The sequence below is a fragment of the Colius striatus genome, chromosome 1, assembly GCF_028858725.1.
Source record: "Colius striatus isolate bColStr4 chromosome 1, bColStr4.1.hap1, whole genome shotgun sequence".
Taxonomy (NCBI): domain Eukaryota; kingdom Metazoa; phylum Chordata; class Aves; order Coliiformes; family Coliidae; genus Colius; species Colius striatus.
The window spans coordinates 63,059,655-63,086,598 of record NC_084759.1 but is presented as its reverse complement, the minus strand read 5'-3'; the positions used below and the strand labels follow the sequence as shown (position 1 = coordinate 63,086,598).

Genomic DNA, 26,944 nt, shown 5'->3' with positions numbered 1-26,944 from the left:
TGATCTGCTGCTGAACAGACATTTTACCTGCTCGCTTACACAATACTAAACTTTTTCATAGCAGCGAGACCGCGTTAGTGCAGACGTGCCCCACGGTCAGAGACGCCCCGGCAGATCCCAGAGAGAAGTGCAGGAGGAGCGCTGCCCTGCACAAGTAGAAGCTCTCCAAAGGCGAGGCGCTCAGTCGCCCCCATCTCTTCTCCGGTCTCGCAGTTGCCTGCCCCGGGCGGGAGGGTGTGCCGGGCTGCAGCACCGCCCCGCCGCGGCGGCTGCGCGGAACAGGCGCAAGCGGAGCCTCCGCTTGCTTCTTTCCTATTAGTGTTAGTGTGATAAAAACAGTGATGATGTTCCCCGCGGTGGAGGCGGTTTGGCGGGTGCCGAAGTTGTGGCTACTGCACATCGCCGCTCAGGACGTCTTTGCCGGAGACTTCGGTGGCTGTCTTCTCTTGGGTTGCTCTGGATGTTAGACGCAGGTGGGTTTTTCTTCCAGTTTTCTGTGCTTCCCCTCACTTCACCCCCTCCCTCCCCAACGTAAGTAAGTGTTAAAAAAAAAGTTTGTGAAGGACAAGCTATGAAATTGGCTGAAGGGGCTTTTGGTTGATAGTAGAGCCGGAGCGCCGGGAAGGTGCGCTCTCTCTTTTCTCTCCGCTGCAGCCATCCCGACTGAGTCTCTGAAGCTCCTCAGCGCTTCGGCGCAGCTCGGGAATGGGTCCGTCTCCTTTAATGTTAGCATAGACATTTCTCTACAAAAAAATAAAATACAATTTAAAAAATCCTCGTTGCTTTAACTTTTAAAACGCTAAATAAAAGCAGTTTTTGTTTAAAAACCAATGGTTCAGGGTTTTCTCATGCTGTTTTACCACACTGTTAGAATTTTCCCTTGAGTAAATAGGTGTGGTTTCCAAATGTGATGGACTTCATCACATGTGTTCCTCACTTAATGTAGTTTTCATTTTCATGTCTGTCTTTCTCATAAACGTGAACTCATAAAAGGGAGTGTGTAGACCTGTGTACAAGAGGTTCTCCCACAGATAGCTGGTTTGGGGAGCTGAGAGTTAACATCTGGACCATAGAGCCTCCTCTTTGTCTTCTAGATTACTCCTAAATACCTACCTCTGGGTCTGTTGACATCTTGCAGAGTGACTTAGCAAATGGGAAACGTAGTCCAGAACAGATGGGTATTTTGTCTTCAGTGTTGCATGTAGTCCCATGCAGCCCCCCATCTTTCAATTGCTTTGGAAATAATTATTTCAGATGATACTTGGGTTTGGATACTTCTTGTTAAAAGTAGTTCAGTTTCTCACCTGGAAAGATTTGGTATATAAAAACTTAAAAATATAGCATTTGTGCCATAGTTCTGATATCAGGTCAAAAAATTGTTTCCTCCTTCGTAAAATTTCATCTGGGATTTGAAATACTATGGCTTTTTTAAGTATTAACTTTTCAATAGAAAGCTAAGTTCATAAATGAAGGAAAAATAACTATTTTAAAACATTATAATATGAGCTGAACAAGTCAATTAAGGCTGTGTGGATATGTAAATGTAAGCAGTTGTTTTTAGCTCCTCTATCACAAGAGAATAATGTAAATATGTAAGATATGTAAGTTTCTGAATGATATGATTTTGAAGTTTGACTTTATGCATTTCATCAGCTGTTAAATATTTAAACTACAAGTCATCTTTGCCGTGTTGCACAACTTCGCAAGGGAAGATGTTAAATGATGTGCCAATTAGAAAGACTGAACTTGTTCATTTAAGAAGAAAAAAACCAGAACAATCCTAAATCCTTAAAGCTAATATGGTCTGTAAGCTAGTACTTATTCTGAGGCAAAGTCAGAAAGAAAAAACAGCTTCAGTGGTGTAGGATACTGCTTAAACTAATGTGTGGTGGCAAGTGCAAAAAGAAGCCTTACACTCTCAGTATTAATGTCCTTCTTTCCACAAGCAGCTAGAAAGTCTTTTGAAACCTTTTTTCCCAACAGACTGCATCAGAGAAAAGTGAAAGCAGTGATAGGTGTCTGTTTTGCTGTATTTTTAGATTACTATTGTCAGAACTGGTTATCAGATGAAGCGTTTAATAGCTGGAGACATTAAGTAAACTCTTGGCCTCTTTCACCTGACCATATGTTTTCGGTCACTTTGGGTATGTTTTCCATTCCACATCAACTCAAACATGTTCAAGCAGACAATCTGGATGCTCATTTGTTTGTTTTGAATGAAATTCTAGGTTTTATTGTTGGGAGTTTTCTGGACATTCTTTTGAGGAGAAAAATAAGATAAAGTCCTACAAGCTTATGAGTTTGCTAGAAATTAGGGGGGGTTTTTGGATGTACTGCTAAGTCATGGGGACTTGGGAAGCATGGAGTGGGACCTGGAAGTTGCAAAGTAGCCTCTATTAAACCAAGCTGTCTATCTGTAAAAAAAGAAAAGTGAGGTGAACCTTAAAGCACACAAGCCCATCTTTAAGTGTTTTCCAGCAACAAAGTGTATTATTCAGTTGAATGCTAACATTAGGTAAGAACTCAACCCATTCTTCAAGGGATTTGTGTGGGAGTCTAGAGCTTTACTGAAATCTGAATTTGGCTTGCGCTTCATCCAAAGGTGCAAAAAACATAGCACTTTATACTTGAGGAGCTACCAATCGAGATTTACTTGTACACAGCCCAGATCTTCAGGAACTGTCTCTTAAGTTCACCCTAAACTTTTTGAAGCACAGCCTCATGCATCCTTTTTGTCATCTTTCATGTGGCTTGACCTTTAAAATAGTTTTTTCAAAATGTATCTTACACTGAATTTCCAGGGTCTGCAGCTCTTACCTGGGCATTAGAGCATCCTTCCCTGATGCACCGGGGCAGAACTCATCTCAGTGAAGACAGATGGATTGCAGCTAATGGAGGAATGACTTGGGCACTGGCTGTGCCTGCACACTTGGTATCAGACTGATAAATTTTCATCAGCTGAATCCCAACCAGGGAATAAATGTCCTTTTACAAACACTGTAAACATGAACTTTTAATATGCCTTTAAGAATGCAGGATGTATTTGACTGTGTATAAAAGATCTCCATTTTATTATTTTTATTTTAGAAATGCATATATAAAGCCAGTCATATTTGCTAAGGGGATTAGAAACTTTGGCTTTGTCTAACACCAAGGTTGTGATGCTTTATTGGTAATATCTTTCAGATCCTTTGCCTGTTATTGTGCTGGTGAAGCTAAATCCCTCATAGAAATATTTATGATGGCATGCTACAATCTTTGCTACAGATTTTTGAGATGCAACCAGTTCAGCTTGGAAAAAAAATTGCATCTGTAACTGAAATTAATCTGCATGTAAATCAGATGTAAGTCTCTTCAGATTTTGAGGCCGGATTTTGCAATGTGCTTTGCAGAAGGGAAGAGTAGGTAGAACTGACCTCAGTTCCATTCCTCAGTAAACAGTAACACATGAAGAGATTAGATTAAACTGTCTTCAAAGCACTCAAAAAAAAGAGTAGATTAGTTTGGTAGAAGAGTGTAAGCAGAACTACTTTTAAAATTCTACAGGTGATTACTTACTGAGTTTATTTTGTTGCACATCTTGTTTTCCTGTGAATTCATCCTTCTGAATTCATCCTTCAGCACAATGCCATCATGCTTTTTACTGACCACAAAAAAGGTGCAGCTATTTACCTTTTCTTACTTGTCTTACCAATCTAAACTTGAATCCTAAAGGGGGGGGAAAAAAGCAGAAAGCATCAACATTTCATATTGCCAATGACGAAACAGTAGAAAATCCATAAAGTGTGCAAAGTTTTCTCATCAGAAGAGAAAGCAAAGACAGACTGTGTACTTTAGAGTTCAACATCATTGCAATAATAAGATATATTTAACATAATGACTTTGTGAAAGTAGAGAAATAGTAAGAAGAAATATTTACTCTTTCTTCTATGTGCAAGAAGCATTTACCACAAGACAATGTCTAAAAAGTAATGGTTAGGAGTGATGTAGATGCTCCATTTTAAAATGTGTGTCATCATTCCAGGAGCACATGATTCATAAAAAAGAAGCTTTCCTATTTTTTTAGTTCAGCAAGCTATGAGTACCATGTATTTACAGTGAGGAGTAGAAATTCCTACATCTATATATACACTTGTATACATACACTTATATGTCCATCTCTGTTTTTATAGAAATATCTGCAGTGTTATTCCTCCGTGCAAGAAGCTGACTAAGCAGTTATACATCCACATTAGACAGTCTGCTATTGCTTCACAACATACACACACAAAGTATACTTGCTGTGTTCAGGTGTAGAAATTCATGTCTGCAGTGGGAGAGAGATGTGAAGCTTGGGTGTTGGGCTGAATTATAAATAATGAAGGAGAACATCTGTCTACCGATAATGTGGGAGGAGTGAAACTGATGTAACAACTCTGCCAGCCTTTGTAAGCCCGAAAGCTTCAGAGTCTGTGCTTGAAATTAGCCTTTCTGGGTAAAGAAAGACTTTGTCCTTCTTCTAAAATCTTCATAACTTAAATGAAGATCTAGTCTTAGATAGGTCTGGCTAGCTAAGTCTAGTTTTGCTTGGTGTGGATTGAATTAATGTGGCAGAAGATACAGTTCTTCTGGGAAGCTGCTACAAAAGATGTGTCTTATTATGCATTTTATCATCTGAGAAACTTTGCTAGGAAACTGTAAATAACCTTCTCCAAGCTAAACTGTCAGTTCAGAAAAAACTATTTAGAACAACTGAGAAAATATCCACAAACTTTGTGTGTGTGTGTTGAAAAACAAGAGAGAAAACTGAAAACACTGAGAAATATTTGTTACAGTTAAAAAAGGGGGAAAACTGTTATTAATTCATGTGCCTACTTTTTGATCTTGGTGTGGAAATAATTGTTTTATTTTAACCATTTGTTTTCTTTTGTGTTTTCAGAAAGACACCCACTGTCAGAAGAAACAATGGTACCTGCTTGTTGATAGAGGGCTGTCCATTTGCTCTGAAGGAAGAGGCCATGCTAAAGCAACTTTTTCAGTTACTGTCCATTCTGAGCCTCAGAAAAGATCATCTAACATGATCCTGGGTTTAAATAATAAAGATGATGAATTTGAGGTGATTTTTTTACTTGATTCTGCTTCTCTGGAGTTAGCTGCAGAGCTGACCACTGGAAAGGCCCAGTGCAGAACAATACTCTTGTGCTGCAATATTTAATACGTGCATAACCATCTGTGAGATATCTCAATTGATTGAAGATTGCAAGGCTCCTGAAATGATTTGACCTGTGATGGAGGGACACTTCTGGGAAGCTGTTAGAGGACTTCAGCAGAGGGCATCTGGTGTCTCTGCCCTCACCAATCCTTGCCAAAGTCCAAAATGAATAATACTTGGGCATACAACCTGAGCTTTGTTGCACCTACAGATCCTGTTGAGCCAAGGGCTGGACTCTCACGAAATGGGCACACAATAGTGGCTGTTTTTCTTGGATTTATCTTGGTTTTTGGTTTCTTGAATAACTTGGTTGTCCTCATCCTCTTCTGCAAGTTTAAAACCCTCCGTAACCCGGTGAACATGCTCCTCCTGAACATCAGTATCAGTGACATGTTAGTGTGCATCTCAGGCACTACTCTCAGTTTTGCATCTAACATCCACGGTAAATGGATTGGAGGGAAGCATGGTTGTAGGTGGTATGGCTTTGTCAATTCCTGCTTTGGTAAGAGTTCAATTATAGTTTTCTTATCTTATTCTTTTTATCTTATCCCTATGTTATGTTATTCTGGGACAACACAAAGCTACTTGTCCACTGTGCTCATTGCTGCTGTATGGTACCATACAGAAGGATACTTTGATCACCTTGTTGCAGTCAAACACAAAAGAAATGTATTACTTAAAACATTTTAACAAATGACTTTATGAAAGAGAACAGATATGATAAATATTTCTGAACATAGCCTATTTAAAAAAAAAAGTGTTTTTAATTGTTAAAAATGTGATCTAGAAAGAGGCAAGCCACTGGAAGGGATTTGACTAAATGTATGGATATATTTAATATTTTCTTCTTATTCAGGAAAATCCATGCAAACACTGAACTACGGGCTCCTCAGTGCTGCTTCTGTCATGAACAAAGTCTCTGAAAAGTAGTCCATTTGCCATTTATAACTATCAATCTATAATATGAATTCCCTCATGTCCCAGATAATGACAGTTTTCATCATTAGGTGCTTTCTCTTCTTCCCCAAGGCAAAATCTTTATTTTAAAATTACATGGTTGCAGATTCAATAGCAAATTAAGTCATAGGAACAGATTTGTTGGAAATAGTTGTTGGAAATAGTGTGCAGCAAAGCTACAGTAAAACGATGTTCAGCGTTCTTCTCCTGTCCAGATAAATTTTTTTCTGCAACCAGCTTTTTCACTGCTAGATTTAAGTGTTTAAAATTTGCTTTAATTATTAGAGATAGATACAGGAAAAAGCACAGTCAGAGGGCAGCCTTCATCCCTCCCAAGGTGGCTTGTCACTTTAAGAATTACATCACCAAGCAATGACCCTTTGTTCACCTATTCCTATGTTAAAAAAAAAATCCACTAAGGCATAAACTGGCCTGTGAGTGCACATCTAGACATGATCTTCATCTCTCCCAGACTGGAGAGCCTGGCAAAGGTCCCTCTTGCTGTATGTCCCTGCTTTGGTACGTCCAGGCCACTGGGACAGGACCAAGCAGATCCCTGGCTTTTCTTCCATCGTGGAATAGCGGTGCATCTTGTGCAGGTGCTTTGGCCCAAGAAATGCTCCTGCAGCCCTCGAAGAAAAGTCAGGCTGTGGATCCGAACCCATATTTTCTACCTGAATTGTAAGCTCTCTCTGTTTCCAGGGATGTGGTCTCTGGTACTCTTTCTTTCCTCAAACATGTGCTCCGGTGATGACAATTAACTCAGTCTGGCAGCTTCCCCATGGAAACTGCTGCTTTGCCCAAAGTGAACTCTCAGGAGTTTACAGTGTTGTATAATGTAAAAGCACTGACTTTTTGGCCATCTAAAAATAGACCTTGTTATCAACAAAACCTTGGCTTGTTTTGGCAGGCTGTTTTTGGTTTGATCTGCACAGAGCAGAAAGATATGTCTTCTCCTTCCACATTTCATTTCCATTTTTGTGAATATTATTAATTCTAATATTTCAGTTGATGGTCTTCTCCGGGAAGAAAAGGGTAGGAGTGATTTTTCTCAACACTTTGATTTAGCCTCCTTTTTATTATTTAGGCATGGGATGGGAGAAAAACATTTGAAGAGAAGGGAAAATTCCTATGAGTTTTAAGGGACTAGAAAAGAAAAATTATGTTGAAGGTGTCCTTTGAGCCTGCTGGCCTCTATCAGGTTATCTGTGTGTTTTCATGCCAGGAACTGTGGAATTAAACAGCAAATGGGTTTCTCCTGTGGTGATTTTATTATGGAATAATTCTTTTAAGTCAAATACTCTGTATGAATCAGAAATTGATGTAAATCTTAAAATTGATTAGATCATCGAGGAACAAGCAAGCAAACAAAACCACAAAAAACAGAATGCCAAAGATGGCCTCAGCGCCTCTGAGTGGCATTGGTGCCATCAGCAGGGTGCCATCCTGAGTGTCTGAGGCTGCCTAAATGCTGGTAGTTACTGAGCTATGCACATGGAAACTTCTCATGATGGTGTTGAAAGAAACTCTTTTGCAGTTCTTTTCTCAAAGCCTTGCAGCACTCACAACATTTTTTTCCTTTCCTTCGTGTGTTTAAAGGCATACTGAAGAAGTTTGCTTACAGAGTTATAATTAAAAAATATTCACTGAAAAATAACGTGAGGAAAAGCAAATAATAGTAGGAGGTTGCCTAACATTTGTGTGTCTCTACAGACAAGTGATATCTGTCGATAAATAATTCATCAGGTATTTTTCACTTTTGTACTCCAAATAGTGCTTAAAAAAAGAGTTGCTGTAGATGTGGGATGTGTTGATGGCTTTTGCAGGTCATCATAGCACTTGAAAACAAAACGTTAAGATATACAATTATTTTGGGTTTTTTGTATTCAATGTGTGCTGAAGCATCACAGACGGAATGAGCATCCATTTAATTGAATGGTTAATTTTTATCAGCTATTGGAAAGTGACATGAGGGAGCTTTTTATTGAGACTAGCAGGTACTATTGCTAAAAGGAAAAAAAAAACAATAACATCTCATTCATTATAGGATTATTTTTAGGATTTCCAGTGCAGAGCAACCAAGATGATCAGGGGACTGGAGCATCTTATGAAGAAAGACTGTGGGATCTGGTTCTGTTCAGCCTGGAGAAGAGGAGACTGAGAGGGGAATCTCATTAATACTTACAAGTATTTAAAAGATGTATGTCAAGAGAATGAGGCAACACTTTTCTGTAGTGTCCAGTGGCAGGACTAGGAGTAATGGACAAAAGCTGTAACAAAAAGTTCCACTTGAACACAAGGAGAAACTTCTTTCCTGTGAGGGTGAGGGAGCCCTGGCACAGGCTGCACAGGGAGAGTGTGGAGTCTCCTTCTCTGGAGGTTTTCAAAACCTTCCTGGATGTGTTCCTGTGCCCCCTTAATCTACATGCCCTGCTTTAGCAGAGGGTTGGACTAGGTGATCTTTAGAGGTGCCTTCCAACTCCTACTTTTCCATAATTCTATGATTATTTTCCTTGTCTTCTGTGGACTATGGAAAAAATGTATAAAACTGACCAAAGTGATAAAAAAACCTCAGGAGGTGGAAAATCAAGTATATTCCGTGTCATAAGCTGGTCGCTCTCTGATTACTGTTACTGAGGATAAGAAAGCTTTTCATCTGAAAGAGGATTTTTTGACACCTAAGTAGGCTAGTGTAAATTGTGTCCTTTGGCCTGATCAGTGTGACTACCTTGTAAGTAGTAAAGCTGATGAGATTTATAAACATAAATGGAAAAGTCACAAAGACTGCAAAATGCTATATGAGGCTGTGTTATGAAAGGAGCATGTAAGAACACAGAAATGGCAAAATGTATAGGCTGGGAAGAGAACATTTCTTACTTACACTTTCTTGCAATCTCTTAGCTTTTCTTAAAAAAATAGATATACTTTCTATTCAATAAAAATTAGCTTACCCTCCTTTATGCCTCTTGTCTGACTTTTGCCTGTCGAGGCTAAGACGAGAAGTCCTAATGCTCAGAGTCCAGAATAGAGATGAGTAGGAGGGGAGGAAATGAAAAAGAACTGCAATTCTTGTAACACTTCAATGTTCTTATCTGTTCCCTTTTCTCTCACAGGATAGATCCTGTCCTGCTAGGATAAACATCAGTATAGAGCCAGAATTTCAGATAGTGTTAGAGTAAACTCATAGGCTTCAGCAGAATTGTGCTCTCTTGTACCCTTTTTTTTTCAAAAAAAAAAAAACCCAACCCTGCAGTATTTTCCTAAATCGTGAAGAAACTCTAAGTAGGCAACTAATCTTTATAACTTGATGAGTATTTGATAATGTGTAAAACACATCTGTGCTGACTTCAAACTGTTAGCATGTTTTAAATGCAATTCATTCTTGAAAGGCTCCTGAGAAGTCTATATTTTAGTGTTTTGGATTTTTTTTCTCCTCCTGCTTTGTTTTGTGATGCTATGAAAGCCAGCTGCTTCTTGTTTAAAACCAAGTTGAGAGCAAAGATTTTATGCCCCAGATCTGTGGCTGGGATGAAACCTGAGCCAGTGAAAGTAAGAAGCTGAGATTTGTTTCAAATGGAAATGCATGATGAAATATCACTCTTTCTTTTCTCTAGTATCTTACTTTTTTTTTGAAAATCACATCACTGTAGCCCTGGGATGTGATCTGGAAAGCAGATCTGATTCTCTTCCCAACAATATTGATGGTGTAACGTATGTTGATGTTGCTTATTGTGGAATCAAGCTGTAAATTCTTTACTGGGGAATCCATTGCCTGCCCCAGGCACTTAAAAACACGACCCAAGAACCAGGAGATTGCCATAGGCACAATGGAGAAAAGTATGGACAAAGTGTAGGTGTTTGCTTTCTTTATTTGCTGTGTTCAACACATCTGCTTTGTGATTTCAAACCATTCATAGAAAGCAGAAGTTTTAGCTAATGATAGGTGCAGATACTGATCAATAAGCATGTAATGAGGGTTTCAAGGAGAACTTTAAATGTCATGAGACCTCTGTGGAAGCGTTAATAGCTGTTGGGTCTTGATCTGAGGGACCATTAGGGATGGAACTAGAGGAGGAGCAGCACGGACTGTTCCCAGCATATATGATTTTGCCCTGTTGCTTGTATATGTTGGCAGCTCTATCAAGTAGGTCACTGTAGTGGAAACTGCACACATCGCTGAGTTGGAGAAATGGATGGATTTACTAAATTTGCTCCCATTACACGCCACTTAGGCACAGTTTGAAAGGCTCATGGTTGTACATTTAAGCAAATACGGAAAGGGACACAAGGAAGGGACACATTTTCACAGATGAACTCTGAGTAAACTTTGCAACCAAGCTGAAATGCTAAATATATTATGAAATGATTAAGCATTAAATATTAGTGCAGGAAAAATACATAATTTAATAACACACTCTCAGAGAGACCATATATACACAACGTGATATGCTAGCCTAAGATGAAGTTTGTCATGCAGCTTTGATCAACTCACATGTAGTCTCTCCAGTGCCTTATTAAACACTTCACATCTCTGGACAGATGAAACTTTTCAGAAACATTTACTTTTTTCCCAAAATGCTTGCACTAATGTAGACTTCCCAAATGTGTAGGACAGGCAGAATTTGGGCTCATGACTCTGGAGTTCATTTCAGAATGCCACTTTATGCCATGCTATATCGGGATTCAATATTAAATAGATTAATACATATGGGAAAGATGAAGCTTTCTCTCACTCGGGAAATCCCACATTAGATTCTAACACTGGAAAAGCTTCAAGGTACCTCCCTAGCAAGGATATTCTTGTGATCATTGAACTCTTAGCTCACTTTTTCAGATGTCTGTGAGTTGTTTTCCCTTCCTCAACCTTTGTGATAGTTAAAAATATCTGGCAGTTGGCCTGAGAAGTTGATTCCAATATTACATTTAAAAAAAGGAATTCAGATTAGTGTTGTGTGAGTGAACATCACTATTCAAGAAGACACACAGATGCCTATGCAGTGTGAATGCTGTGTGATTCGAAGCCATGCCTTCCCGCACAGCATCCTGTCCATCTGGGACACAGAAGAGGGCTACGCTCTTTAACCTATTTTAACTGAAGTAAGACAAGTATATGTATCTTCATGTCCATTGATAAACCAGGGTCTTATCTAAATGAAGACTTCTAAACTAACCTTTTTAGAAACCCCATAGTCCTGAACTATATGGATAGATCATCTTTTCAGTCACATTAAAGCAGTTATTTATTCCCTTGTAAACTGCCATTCTCACTGAATGAAAATCAGAGCTGCTCATGAGTTTGTTTAAAAGTTCATCTGCCTTGTGACCCTAAACAAATAATTTTCTTCTTAAACTCCCTGCACAGCTAAGGTACTTTAGAGTACAGGCTTGTAATATACTGAAAATGCTCTGCTTAATGAGGTGCAGTGGAGACCTCAGATGAAATGAATGGCTCATCTGTGAGAAAGCACATATGTTTCCAGGACTAAAGATGTAATCTCCCTTGGCTTGACCCTGCAAGACCTCAAGTCTGAAGTGTTCTAAGCCCTGCTGCAGAAAATACTCAAGTTCCAGTGCAAAAACTCTCTTAGCAGCTCATCAGCTGCCCACTGTACATAGACAGCTGTTTTTTCAATGGTCTTGGGATGGAATTCAAAGTGTAATTTCTATAAATGTGGTAGATAACAAGCACAGCTAATCAGTAATATTTAGGAAAACATAGTTCTGCGTCATGCCCCAAGAATGTCCTCTGAAGTCCATAGACTCTGCAGTCAACAAAACCCATGCAGGCTTTCCTAGATAGTTCAGTATCAGAAATACTCTGCAGGTCCAAAGAGATGGGGGAAGAAAAGGATCTGACTAACACAGTAGGTCAAAGGTACTTACAGTGGATTTATTTAAAAAAGGTGAAATGTTGTTATTGCCTAGATGGCTTTTCTTATTTTAATACAGAGTTACAGGTGGTAGTTTGTCCTGAAATTTTCTGCTGATTTTCAAGCTCCTGATATTCATTAGATTGTATAACAAATGGAAACACAAAAGTACTTATTCAAGAGATATGCAATCTGAATTCCTCTTTGGCGTCCCCTCTCTCGGGGAAACTGAAGTTAGCCTGCTATGCTTTTCATTTAAATAATTAATCAATGAGGTAGTGATATATTATTAAATACACTTCTGAGGGCTGTATTTACATGGAAAAATGAAATGCTGAACCCCTTCGAGACAGATGGGAAACATCGGACTAAAACTAGACATTTTCCTGTCTCTCAGGCTTCTTTTATAATCAACAGAAGAACAAATTTGTACTGCCAGCATGCAGATTGATGTATTTGAGACGTTCTCTTCAGGGTGGTGGGAGGTGTGTCCTACAAGCACCCCTTTATTTCCACTGCCTGTGAAAGGAGCCCAAGCTCAGGTAGATTTTGCTCTGTACTTTTCTGAAGTCATGAGATGACCTTCACAAACAGGGTACTTATTGCTCCTTTTGACCTTCTGTGCTTTTCTTACTTTTGCTTGTAATTCCCTCCCCACATCAGTATCATCTTCCTGAATGTTTGGTTTGTTTTTTAGTTTATTTCTAGTTCCTATAGGCATTAATCACTGAAAAATGTTGAAATATCTTTGAATAGTTGTCCTAGAGTGAGCATTTGGAAAACATCTGTTGTGTTTTTGTGAAGAGGTGCCCAAGTCCTCTTTCAGAGCTTAAGATCTCTCATTCATCATGTAGGGAAAATACTGTCTGTTCTTCCTACACATAATTTGTAGAGCGCATATACTGGACTTCTGCATTCACTTTAAGTGCTTGGAGCAGGGAGTCAACTTGAGGAAAAGTCTGGAAAACTTTTGTTACAGCAGAGCATCACTTAAGGTGTTATTCGCTTTGCTCATGTTTTTAAGACCCTAGTGTCCCTTCAGCTCACATCATCAGCCACAGGTAGGTTGAGTTATCAGATTTTCCCTTGGCTGCTGTATTAACATTTTCTGCTGTGTTATTTTGCATGATAATCCAGAGTCTATGTTCCTTATGCCTGACCAAAAGAAACTGCAAGAAACATGCAGACATATCAACAATGAAGGGTGGACCTCAGTTTGCATATGTGTCTCTGGAAAGAGGGACAGAAGAATTCTGTAAGGAAGTTTGTATCTTAAGTTTTTTTGGTGCGTGGTTGTCAGCTATCCATGTAAAAAAAATGTTCTGCCCATGCTCAAAGTCTGTTTCTGTGCATGTGTAAGTGGCTACAAATTTCTGCTAACATTTGATGCTTCCTTATGGAGCAGCCATCCTTGCAGTTCTGTTGCATATTTTTGATTCTGGGACATTGTTCTGTGATAGGATCACATATTGCAAAACGCTAAGGACTTTATGCAGGGAAATACATTAATAACTTTACATAGAGACCTGGAATAGGAACCTAAAGGGAAAGACCCCATTGGATTTCTTGCAAAATTATCCTGATGGTGATTTGAGTCTAGCAGGTCCTGGCTGTAAGCTGTGTTGGAAGTGATGGAACAACTTTTTTGTCAGAGTTAAATTTAAGCATTTGCATTTGTGGGTGCTTTTCCCTAATCTTGTATCACCGCCTTCACTCAGCCAATGATATGTTTTCTGTTACTTTAGGAAAAAGAACAAACCAGCTGTGCTGGTAGTCAAGGCACACAGATGTGAAGAAATGTTCCCAAAATGTAGCTGGCTTTCTGATCCCTCAGTGTGTAAAAGGAAGAAAACCTAGAACTCAGTAAATTAGCAATATTCAATCAAAAAAAAGTGTATTAGCAGAGAACCTTGCTTCTGAAAGGCTATTAAACCATATTCTATTTAGCTATGTGTGTAATAATCTCTGGTAACTCTTAAGGCCATCTGTATGCTGACATACTTGAACAGAGTCTGATCATTTTTTGCCCAAGTTTTGAACTTCTCTTGTAGTCCTTGAAATATACCAGAGAAAGGATATTATCTTTGGCTATTTAAATCCAAGCTTTTTTAAAAGCTGATGACATTCATTTTCTGTGTTTATTTCTTTCTAGGAAGCAGTTAAGCAGACATGCTACATCTTCCAGTCTAGTAAGCAAATGAAAGAGTCTTCTCAGTGCTAAAAGTGATACAGTACCATTGGCATAGTTTCAAATAATGACGCAATAATAGGTACCCTCTAATTAGGGACACCTGGGAACCATCTTTAAAACAACTGTGTTCCATCAGTATCAAACTTCATGTGCTTCAGCTGAAGGTTTTCATGCCAGCTATCAGCATCAGATTCAATTGTCTTGGGCAATTTCAGCCAACAAATCTTCCCAAAATGTGCTAAAATTACATTACTGATCCCTTTTGTGGTTCTTTAATTGATTTCACAGATGGGGACCAATATGTTTGAAGTATAATCTCATCCTGTGGCCAGACACAAACTTCTACTGTTTCACATGAAAATATAGGATGCAGAAGGCTAGTGACTGTAAATATTTACATATATTTTGCAGTGTTTTATTATGAGCAGGTATTCATTGTGTGTAGTTTTCTAGTGTTTTCTGTTCTGTTGCTTTTTTCCCTTCTTTTTCTATTGGTTTCACTAATGCAATCCATAGCAGAGATAGATAACTATGGGATGGGAAGAAGGGATCAAAGTGAACAAGCTTCAGATGAGTCAGTACTTGGAAACTGTTTTATGCTATTTATTTTTGTAGATATTTATAACAACAGAAGTGTGTTCAGGACAAAATAAGTATCAGAAAAAAACAAAGGGTAGAAAGAAATCAGACTCGATTGTGGCGTATTTTATAAGGAATAGTTTGATCTACTTCAAGAACCAACAGAGATGTAAAACTTTGCTTAGATCAGGACTCTTAATTCTAAGATTCAAACCCATTGGTTAATTCACATACATGACGTTTTGTTGCTGAATGTTGTCTGTGTCTTATACAGACCTCTGAGATGGTACTGAAATATCACACTAACATCTGGTGAGATTTGCTTTGAGCTAAGAAATGGTATGAGTTTTACAAAAAATACTCCATAGATAATCCCCTTTTACTTATCCTTATGAAAGTTTTAAAACACAAAAGGGTTGAATACGGTTGGGTCTGCATTAGTCTCAATTCTTATGTGCATGTACACATTGAAGCATTATTGTTCACCAGATTTACAGTTTGTGGGTAATTTCTATTCTGCATTTGGGCTATTTATGAAGTTACCAGGGGACCTCTTTACTATGATATGTTTAATCTCTGTAATGAAATGATGCAAAGCTGTTAGTGCATTGGGCAGCAGGCAGCACAAGGCAGAGGATCGAGGAGCGGGGATCTGGTGTGGTGCTTGGGAACGCTGCCTTCCCCTCTGGTGACAGAGCAAGTGGTGCACAGGAAACTGATGGCATCCCTGTGGCTGAGCCATCTGTCTCTGTGTGGGTTCAGCAGGCATTAATTAGAAGCAGCTCCAGGGTAGGAAGTAATATTGAAGGACGAATATGAGGAGATACAAATTCTACCTCTTAATGAAAGGGTGCAGTATCTATATGGGATGTGGGTGTGCGTTATATGTATGTTCTGTACATTGCCTACCATGCACATAAGAGCTCCATACAAGTCTTTGTAGCAAGTACCAGCAGTTTGCCTTAATTTATTGAAACTGCCAAATTTTGCTCTGTTTTCCTCAGAATGGTAGCGGTTGGAAGGACCTCTAGAGATCATCTAGTCCCTGCTAAAGTAGGTTCACCTGGATCTGGTCACACAGGAACATGTCCAGGCAGGTTTGGAAACCTCCAGAGGAGACTCTACAACCTCTCTGGGTAGCCTGTGCCAGTGCCCCAGTTTTGGTCTGAGTTCTCAGGTCAAGGTCAAGGCAAGAGGGCTGAGATCCAGTAATGGCTGTATTGAGTCTGTGGAGGATTACTTTACTGTGTGTATTTTTTAAAACTGAAAATGTTTCGATTTAATGTCCTTGGCAAAGAATGCATTAGAAGAGCAGGATAAAAGACTGCCAGATAAATATGCCAGTTGGGATTTAAATGGGCTTTTTCTCCTAGGCAGAAAGCAGGTTATAAGGGAACACAAAGTCGTAGCTTAATATTCTTTATACTAAGAGCAGTAGACATACCACCATTTGATTTGATCCATATAACAGTTTTTCTCTGTTGGTCACTGCATCAATTGCTGTTTAACAAGGAGTTCGAGGATCAGAATGAGTAGGAGTTTTACAAGTGTTAATATATTTTCTGTGGTTGGAGGCACTCAGAACATTGGGAAAGAAATATAAATAGTACATACAAGCAGGTAATGGCTTCTTACTGTGCTGTGATTGTTTCTTCTTATCACTTCAGTAACTAAATAATAATTGTGCCTTGCAAAGGGTTGTATATATACATACCAAGTATTTGCAATTAAAAAATATATTGCCCAGGTATGCTTCTAGAATAATAAGCCGAAAGTTAAGATAGCTTTCAGTATCCATTGGTATTTTTCCAGCATGTAGTCCCAGCAGCCTTTGATTCATGGTGTAGGGATTTCAGCTCTGAAGTAGTACTTTTGAATCTGATAGGTCTTCCTGGATTCCATCTCTGTAATTTCCAGTGGAGTTCCACAGGGGTTGGTTTTGGGGCCAGTTCTTATTCAACATCTTCATCAATGACCTGGATGAGGGAACAGAGTGTACCCTCAGCAAGTTGGCTGATGAGACCAAACTGGGAGGACTGGCTGATTCCCCAGAAGGCTGTGCTGCCATTCAGTGGGATCTTGACTGACTTGAGAGTTGGGCAGAGAGGAACCTCATGGGGTTCAACAAGGACAAGTGCAGAGTCCTGCATCTGGGAAGGAACAACCCCTTGCACCAGTACAGGCTGGGGCTGACCTGCTGGAGAACAGCTCTGCAGAGAGGGACCTGGGAGTCCTGGTTGATAATAAGCTAAAGATGAGCCAGCAACGTGCCCTCGTGGCCAAGAAGGCCAATGGCATCCTGGGATGCATCAAGAAGAGTGTGGCCAGCAGGTCGAGGGAGGTTCTTCTCCCTCTCTACTCTGCCCTGGTGAGGCCTCATCTGGAGTACTGTGTCCAGTTCTGGGCTCCTCAGCTCAAGAGGGACAGGGAACTTCTCGAGAGAGTCCAGCACAGGGCTACCAAGATGATCAGGGGAATGGAACATCTTCCTTATGAGGAAAGATTGTGGGAACTGGGGCTGTTGAGTCTAGAGAAGGCTGAGGGGGACCTCAGTAATACTTACAAGTGTTTAAATGGTGTATTTCACGAGGATGGGGCAGCAGTTTTTTCTGTAGTGTCCAATGATAAGACTAGGGGTAATGGACAAAAGCCGGAACACAAACAGTTCCAGTTAAGGAAAAGGTTCTTTCCTGTGAGGGAGCCCTGCCAAAGGCTGCTCAGAGAGGTTGTGGAGTCTCCTTCTCTGTAGGTTTTCAAAACCCACCTGGACACATTCCTGTGTGACCTGCTTTATCAGGGAGTTGGACTAGATGATCTTTAGAGGTCCCTTCCAACCCCTACCATTCTATGATTCTGTAAGTTATCTCCCAGGCTGCTTGCTCACAGAAACCCTGCAATACTTTCTATGCACTATATAATATGTTAAGGAATTGCACTTCCTATCTACATACTATGCAAAGAAAAATATCTTCTTTTGTTTGTTAATTCCAAGTGTGCAACCTGATAATTTCATGTGAAAATCTATTTCTTGTATTGTAAAAAATATTAAGTAACATTCCACCACCCACCTTTTCACATTTTCTCTTCTTTTCTGTTTTTTTCTGTTCTAATAAGCCCCAATATTCACTCCTATAAATGCTGCTGAGCATTGCTGTGTAGTGGAAGTAGTTTGCATAAAGCTATCTATCATAACCCTTTTGCAGAGTGGTAACTTGGAAACAATCACTGTGTATTTAAAGCTATGTCCGTTTTTCTCTACTTAAGGCAGTTTATATCAGCATTGCATTTCAACTGCTCAGTGGCTCAGTTTCATGTGATTATTCTTCAGAATTTCAGTGTCAACCTTTCTTGATTTTGAGTCACTCAGTGTAGTAAAATCACCAAACTTCAGACTTTATCATCTTTTCCAGGTCATTTACTGATGCGATGAATAATCCAGGACCTTGAACAGGTCCCTTAGGGATTCTACTGGCCACAGTTTCCACTGAGAAAACTATTTTCTCTTCATTTTTTTTTCTGCCTATGATCCATTCCTTATCCATGTGAAGATCTCTGTTATTTCAAGCCAGCTCACTATCCTTATGAAATTTTTGGCTAGTCAAAGCTGTTTAGAAATCCACATAAGCTTTGTCAAATGTATTACTCCTGTATGCATAGCACTGCCAAGAACTTCTAATGAATTAGTGAGGGATGACTTCCCTCCACAGTAGCCATGCTGAGTTGTCTCAATATACCATACCTCCATATACATCCACTATTATAATCTCTGGTGCAATTTCTACCAAATGATCCAGTGTTGCAGATTAGACCTATTAACTGGATGAAATATATTTCAAAGGATTTCTGTCTGGATCAGTTACAAACCATGTACTAATGAGTGTAGGTATCTTCTGAGGTCCTTCTGAGGGGTGTTGGAATGGAGAATACCATTTCTCTCCACTGCATATCCTTTAGCCAACAAAGTCATCTTGGACAGAGACAAGAGCAGCTTCTCCAGTCGGTCATCCCACCTCTGTAACATGTGAGGTTGTTGGGTCATAAAACTGCACAAGAAACTCTTAGCCCAAGGACAGTGTAAAAACTGGTCTATGTATTTTTTTGACACTGCACTCATATTATCAGATATGACTTATTATGGACCTGTTAATAGCTAGTTATTGTAAAAACCAATTTGACCGGTACACCTTATGATAGAAACTTCACTTGAGTAAATATTTATAGGATGTTCCTTCTCAAGGTGTGGTAACTGCTGAAAAGAGCATATTATGTAATCATTTAAAATTCCCTAGAAATATACCTTAATTATTTAAAATAAGCAGTTGCCAACAGTGAAAGACCAGAGGAAGGAAATTAGCTTGGTGTGCTCTGGTGGAAGTTTGCCTCTCTGGATGGCAGATGGTAATACACTGTAATTTCACCCCTGAGCTTACTTGGTGCTAAATCTCATGTATAGAAAAACCCTGAGATTACATGCTATGTGTTAAATCTGTGTCAATGCTCAGGGTGAAGGAAGGTCCTGGGAATCTCTACAGGTTTGGAAAGCAAAGGAATAGTCCTGGCAGGAAATGGGGGTCCTGTAGGGCAGCATGGACCTGGACATGGGGGTGCTGCAGTGAACCTGACCACTCTGAGAGTATCCTCTTGCTATGCCAGCACTGTACATCCATCCCTGCTTTCCACGTGCACACAAGTTCCAAAGACTTCTCCTGAGAAGTTGCTGTACAGGAGCTCCATCTAGTGCTGACATTATTTCTTATTCTGAATTCTAAGGCAGTGGGATAAATACACTGATATGGAGGCAGCCGGTTTAGGAGACTGAATTTGAAAGTAAAAGCCCATATTCCAGAATGCAAAGAGATCCTGCCTGACATATGGAAAGTGAGATTGAAGTTAAAATTTGGGGTACTTTTTTTCTACTGTGCTAGTATTGTTGAGATGTGAAAGGGAAGTCTTTGCTATATTTATGCCACTAAGAGTAGTTGTTGGTTGACTGGTTGATGGATAGGCATATCAATAACATAGCACAAAAGCACAGTACAGTGATGAGCATTAAGTTGCAAGATACAGCTAAGAATTGAGATCACCTTTCAAGCACAATAAATACACATTTAAAAACAGAGCAAGAGGGGAAGGAAGGAAAAGTACAGTTCTTTACTATTAAAAGTAATGCACCATGCCTGTATTGAAGATACCACCAAACATAAAAGGAAGGGTAAGCTGTGCAAAGGAGGAAACAGAGAAACAACTGTTGAGAAAAGAGCAGGAAAGATTTACTGGACAGGACTGATAATGTTTGCTGTCAGATTTGTCCCAGCAGGCTTAGATGCAAGAGTGATTTTGATTGCAGTGATTTCTTTCAAGTGCAGAGTTAAACTGTGATTCCTTTTGTCATTAAGCAGGAAGATAATTCTTTAGGGAAAGAAATGATTGCCCAATCTAATGGACTCACAAGTCATATAAATGAAAGCAAGCAAGTAATTACAGGCATTTGAAAAATAGCGATTGCTGTATTTATTTCTATTCAAAGTGAGTAGTTGATATTTAAAGTAGCCTGTATTTTGAAAGATTCAGCTGCTTCTGACAGTTATTGAGGCATCCATGCATACCTCTGCAGTTTGTGTCATTTATACTAGCACTGAACTTATCAGAAGTTGTTACATTCACAATGTGATTTTGCTATATCATAAAATGATTTACTGATTTGTTTATTCACTGAAGTGTAGATACTGAGCTGTAAAGCTCAAGCAAGTCAGTTTAGTACTGTTTGATTGTCCAACAAGGCAAGTGCTCACTTGCAGTGTATTCATCTTCACTCCAGAAAGTCTTCTAGGTTCAGCAGGCTTTCTTTTTAACTCTGGAAATGTTTTGGGGTCTTCTGCCAAAATCTATTGTCAGATGGATTTTAGCCCATGAAGTATGTCTCTCTTCTGTTTGGGAGAGAAAACAAAAAGCATATAATATTCTGGGTGCTAGTGAGGAAGGAATGGCAACCATTTATGTCTACCACTCTCCAAGGCTGTTTGTACCCTTCTGAATATATATTTGTGCTTCTCATCTCAAAAAAAAGAACATATACTCCCAAACCCCTACTCTTGATAAAAATGATTTTGTGAAATTCTGTGCTCGTAATCTTTCACTTGTTTCTCTCTCAGATTTGCTCACTTGATGCTACTTTTCTACCAGCCCCAGCAGCTGTGAAAACTGTTAACTAACTTCTCTATTCTGTTAGTTTAGCTGGGTTTGTTTCTTTCTGGGCTGCCCAGCTGAGATATTACAGGTTGATCAACATTCTCATTGCCACTTAACGGCAATTCTGATATGCAAGAGGAGGAGAGCCTCACGGGAGACTGTGTATGAGAGAGATTTTTCCCTGTCTTGACCATAGGAGTGAAGTGTGTGTTATAAGAGTAAGCACTAGAAACCAAACCAGAATACATTGAGGGTTTTTTTTTTTAAACAGTTAACAAGTTTTGTTCTTTTTTTTCTTTCCTACATAATGCTGTGCCTGAATAGTTTCTGATTTTTTGCAGAAGTGCATATGCTGTGAGGAAGTCAGTCATCAGGTGAGCAAATCAGAGAAATACTCTCCCCTTCTGCCCAGTGAGCCAGCCTTGGAAAGTTTTTGCCTTTTTCATTTTAATATTTTTACCTCATCATATGAAAGGAAGTCTCCCATGGCAGCAACTGCTGTGGTGGAAATTATTGTATTTTTGTGAAAGAAATTATTTGACAAAATCCAGTTGTTTCAGATTATTAGTGTTAACATTGACTAGTACATATAAGATGGAAACAAAGCTGATGATAGAACAGATTGCTACTCCATGTGCACTCTCAAAGTGTTTGATGCTGTAGCATGTATTAGGTTAGCCGGCAAAATTTCACCTAAAGATTAGTCAACCATTAGAAAGAGCTTGTTGCATTTTTTCCTCTTGCTGCTCCTAACCTCTCTAGTGAATACTAGACCTGCAAATTGTATTTCATGCACAGTCTCCGAGGAGTGATTCTAAGATATGTTTTTGTCTTCTTAGGAGATACAAAAGTGCAAAAATGTTGGACAGATCATGGCTTTTAAATTGCTTAAATTGTTTATGTTTCATTTCCATGAGTGGAGTGTTTTGTTTTTCTAGAGATCTAATAGAAATGTTCTCTCATTTAAATTCAGGAAAGTTATTCCCCTTGAAAACAGCACTGAGTCACTGATCAAGCTAGTTTTGTATCACTCAAAAACATATTTATGTAATACTGTTCGGTGGCACAACTTGGAATTAAACTTGAAACATTAAAATTGAGGAAGTGAGAGCTTTCATTTGAAGAAGACTGTTTATTACTGCTGTTGATTTACCTCTGTGTCCTTGGGCAAGCATGACAAAAGATGTCAGCCAGATGAAACAATAGGATACCTCAGCACAGCATTTCCCCAATATTCCCCAACTTAGAGTACCTTTAGTCACAAAACCCTTTTGCTTCCTTTTACATCTTGCCTCTGTTTCATAGTGTCACAGAGAATTTTAGCATATTCTCCAGCTAATGGAGCAGCAGATTTAGCATCTGAAACCTGAGGGACTAGGGGGAAGGTAGTGTAGCTGTGTTAAAACACGTATTTCTGAGGAACATACCTGCTGCTCCTGTTAGATTTTTACCAAACAGCAGCTGATCTCTCTAAGTGGAGACCAGAGCATGCTTCTTCCATCCCTGAAAGTGAACTTACAGCACTGTGCTTTTTCTTGTCTGCTTTCTCCGAGCTCACTGTTCACCAATGCACTGATGGCCTGACTTCAAAAGGAGAGGTGCAAGGGATAACTTTTGGTGAGTCCCAGCTCACTAGCTGACAGTTCACACTCCTTTTTCACTTTCAAGTGCATGATGTCCTTACCAGGATTTTATGTTAAAGCTGATTTATAGGAGTAGGTATTACATATTCATGTGTATGTAATAAAAGGTGTCATAAAGGCATGAAGCATCACTGTTTTCCTTCAGCAACACATTTAAGCAATGGTAGCTGGAGTTGCTGTTGGTTAACTTGTGCTGCTAGCAGGTCCTTCTGGGACTAGCACAGGGTCTGTAGATGGCATGTGGGAGCCCCAACACTTACTATCCCCTTGTCTTCCCCTATGCATTTTGTATGTGTCTGGCAGCTGGCCTCATCATGTCTTGGGTCTCAGCACCAGGATGGCCAAGCAAGCTTGGGTTCCCTACCTTGCATCAGCCTTGCAGGCAAGTTTCATCCTGGCTCAATTTTGGCAGCTGGATTTGGCCTTGCTGCAGTGGCAGCAAAAAGTGTAGGGACTTGCTGTGGAGTTATTGATGTTGGTACAGCCAACTTGAACAGGTGTAAATACCAGAAGAAACTACAGAAGAATGGCCTGTGCAGGTAACAAAGAAAGCTGTTCCCAGCTGATAAGGGCACAACTGGTTATTGGTGGAAGACCCTGCAGCCCACTGATAGGATCCTGGCACCAAGTACATCACATCTGCCATTTCTTTCCCTGGTAGCTCACCCCAAAAGAGACAGTGCCCGTGCAGATGAGTACATTCCATTCCAGACATTTCCACACAAGGAAATGCAAACAGGGAGCAGCAACCTCAGCTGAGACATGCCGGGGTCCATGTGGGCACAATTTGTAAGGAATGAGTTACTTCGTAACACAGTGGACTCCTAAACTCTGTGAAAACTCTATCCAAAACACAAATTATTTCCAAGGAGGCACCCATAGCAAGGGATTTGAAAAACTGATAGCCAGAGTCTTTTGTTCTCCCTGTTGCACAAAAGAGATCCTTTTGTGCTTGTGGTTGTGAGTGTGAGGAGATGAAAGCCATGAGTGAGTAAAACCATCCTGGATGGAGGTTAGGTGTGATAAAATAGTCTCGGCCTTTTGTGACAGTATGCATTTAGTCTTGCTCCATTAATATCTTGTTGAAGGAGTTTAAATTGCATTGCTACGAGCTCAGTCTGCCTGAGCTTACCTGCGGCTTCTTTTCATTTTCCTTGGTCCTTGATAACCAGAATACAGTGCAGGATACACATTACAACATGGAACTATGATGTTCCAGGACTCTAATCAAGATGTAGGAATGTAGGAGTACAAGCTTGAGGAGCTTTAAGACAAATATACATGTTAGTAGTGGAAACATTTACCTAGTATAGGCTGAATCTGTGGGATTCCCTGTTTTTTACACCGTGCGGACTGTTGGCAAGCTGCATCCTGTTTCCAATTACTATATCCGTGAGAAGCATAAACCAACAAAAGCTAATATGAAAATGTAACACTCACAGTTGAGACTCTGGGAAGCAAAACAGTGATTTGCTGTGTCCTTCACCTAGAGCTGTACTCTGTGCTGTGCTGCCAGGAAGAAATGTACAGATCCTTAAATAAAAGTAAATAATAGATAATGTCTCAGATGGTAGCCCAATAAGTGGATGCCTCTCCTAATTTATGACTTGAAATTGAATTTCTTGCACTCTACTCACTGAAATTAATTGCTGTGTAGAAAAGGCTCATGCGTCAGACCCGGCTTGTCTCAAAGACACTTATTTCCATGATTAATTTTTGAATATTTTTTGGTTCCTATAATGTAATCTGCAGTGGATTTTTTATGCCATCTTTCAGTACTGTTCAGTCAGAACCTCGGCTTTGTTCCTTTATATGCATGAAATGCTGGGGGAACAAATTACATTTCTCACTGTGATTGGCTCCTGTGGAGTTATTTGGCTAGGTACCAGCTTGAGGCCCTAAATATTTGTTGGAGGCAAATTCTATTTAGACGTGCAGTTCCTGAACTTAATTTTGTTGCAATTTTAGAAAACATTACTCATTTGAAATGAATATATGCAGGCTACTCAGCCATAAATGTTACTGCAAATAAAAATGAAATATTGACAGAAAGCATTATGATTAGGTTTAAAATTGTCTTTATTTTTTTATCATTATAACTGACATTTTTAAAAAATGTGTTTTCTGGTTATTAAGACTATGGAGATTACATTCAAATATTTTTCTCAGCCCGAATTTTAAAGTATTTAATTGCTTTTTGTTTTAAAGCTGAAATTCTCATTAATTCCTATGACTGCAAAGGTAGAATGTGAAATAGAATACTGGATAGCTGCAGGATTTGTGACAAAGGCCACAACAGTTAAGTGTGTATTACATTAATAAAATTCTGATATACAAAAATAGGAGGCACAATGAAAAGTGAGTCTTTATTTTACTTTATCCAAACCAGATTATAAGAGGCCATGAGGGAAGATCAAGGAAATTGTGGACTTGTGTTTTGTTAAATGATGGGGAGGTAATGGAAAGGGCACAGATACCAATAAAAGAACTAATTCTACTGTTTATTTTAAAATGTTACAGAAAATAAGATAATGCATTCAGTTAAAACAATAAGCCTATGACACTTTAGTTCTAAGCAACAAAGAGAATTAAGCAAAGTAATGCACCTAGTCATTACTACATGAGAATAGCAATGGTGATTAAGAAAGATACATCTCCAATTGCCCTAATACTTTACCGTCATCTAGATCAGCAGTCGCTGGGGAGCCCCAGTTGGAGAAAGGATTTAGAAAGCCTGTCCCAGCAATTGAAGGATCCTACGCATTATGACTACTCGTAGGCGTGGTCCCCAAAGTCGCTGCAAGAGGATCCAGCTTTTTATATTGTTGAATAAACAATCTTACATAACTTCCTCGACAGAACATCTGGTTTCATTCTCCACTGAGATACCACCAAGGCTCAAGGAGGAACCAAGGGAACTTCCTCATTTACTTGTTTTTTCTTCCTGTACTTCCAGCAAAGGCCGAACATTTGGTTTCACAGTCTTGAACACCAGCCCCTATACACAGAGAAATGGATTTAGCTACATCCTTCACTAATGATTGGAAACTTTATCTTCCTCAACAATGATATTTTTTCTAAGCTACATTTTTTGCTAATGGTCATGCATGTTTTACTAATGATTAGCTACTACTTTCATATAATGCTTGGTTGGGAGATTAATCACAAGGGCCGCTTTGGTTCAAGTCCTGTTGCTCAGGCCTCAGCACTTTAACCTGTTAATATAACCTCAGTACCTGGAAAAGGTCCTACTTGATGCTATTGAAAGGCATATAAAGGGCAAGGCAATCACTATTTTTTTTTTTTCTGGAAGCTCATTCACCAACTGTGAATCATCTGATCCCTGTTTTTTATTTCCACTCAGTATCAAACTAAATATTGATACAAAACCAGGTTTTGCCTTTGTTATGAAATACTGATTTTTCAGTTCAACAAATTAGGCCTGTGTATCTGCTGTAATTCATTAAATAATAGTGATCTCTTCCCAGGATTCAGATACTGAAGTGATAAAAGAAATGTAAAAACATTACTTATTAAAAATTAAAAAGCTTAGTATAGTCATCAGAGACATTGGAGCTGATAATCACAGAATGGTAGGGGAACCTACCACAATACTGGAACAGGGATATTTCTTGATATGTGTCCTGTATTGTTTTTGTCCTTTTTGGGCTTCTGTGTTACAGTGAAAGTCTTTCATCAGCAAAGTTGGATGGAGCTGCCGTGTTGGGGCATAGAGAGCTGAGGCATATCTTGAGACTTCGTGTACACTGCCCAAGGTCACACTGAGAAGCCTGAGAGAGAATTTCTACGGCCTCTGTTGGGTTTGTTTCTTTCCCACCTGAGTAACAGATGTTTTCATGAACAGATGTTCAATTTTTCCCTCTGTTGGAAGAAAAATTTAATTTTTTTAATGGCTCTTAATTTCATCATTGTCTATCTTTCAAAGTATTTGTAATTTTTCTAAACAGTTAACTTGGTTTAGTATATTTAAACCACATATGAACCACAGTTATTTTTTTAAACTTTTGGTATCTCTTACAGACTACCCATTTAGTGCTTTCCTCTTTTTCCCTTGTTGTTTTGAAAGCATAGGAAGTCAATGCACAGTGGTGTTAATTTCAGTGATATTAAATAGTTCAGGTATAGCACAGATCTTGAAGTCTTGCTGTGACATAAAAAAGATAAACATTGATATTTTTCTAAACTTTTGTGGTTTGGGATTCCATATATTTTGGTTCTTGGCCTCCAGAGAGAAATGTAGTTTGTGTCATGTCAGTGAAACTCAATAATAAAAGATGATTAAAGAAGAAATGTCTTCTGCCAA

General features: G+C 39.2%; 1 protein-coding gene across 4 annotated transcripts in view; it reads left to right on the top strand.

Annotated features, from left to right (window-relative positions):
* Positions 1–326: 326 nt before the first annotated feature.
* LOC104560978 (opsin-3) overlaps positions 327–26,944 on the top strand; it is an 85,209-nt gene continuing 58,591 nt past the window's right edge. For 2 of the 4 annotated variants that reach the window (XM_062020577.1, XM_062020581.1), the window contains exons 1-2: positions 327–473; positions 4,919–5,693. In XM_062020577.1, the coding sequence (XP_061876561.1) occupies positions 5,357–5,693 (337 nt within the window). In that variant the 5' untranslated portion in view covers positions 327–473; positions 4,919–5,356. Of the gene's footprint in view, positions 474–3,266; positions 3,345–4,918; positions 5,694–26,944 lie in introns of those variants that run through there. The other 2 variants (XM_062020580.1, XM_062020578.1) reach the window with 2 other exon arrangements.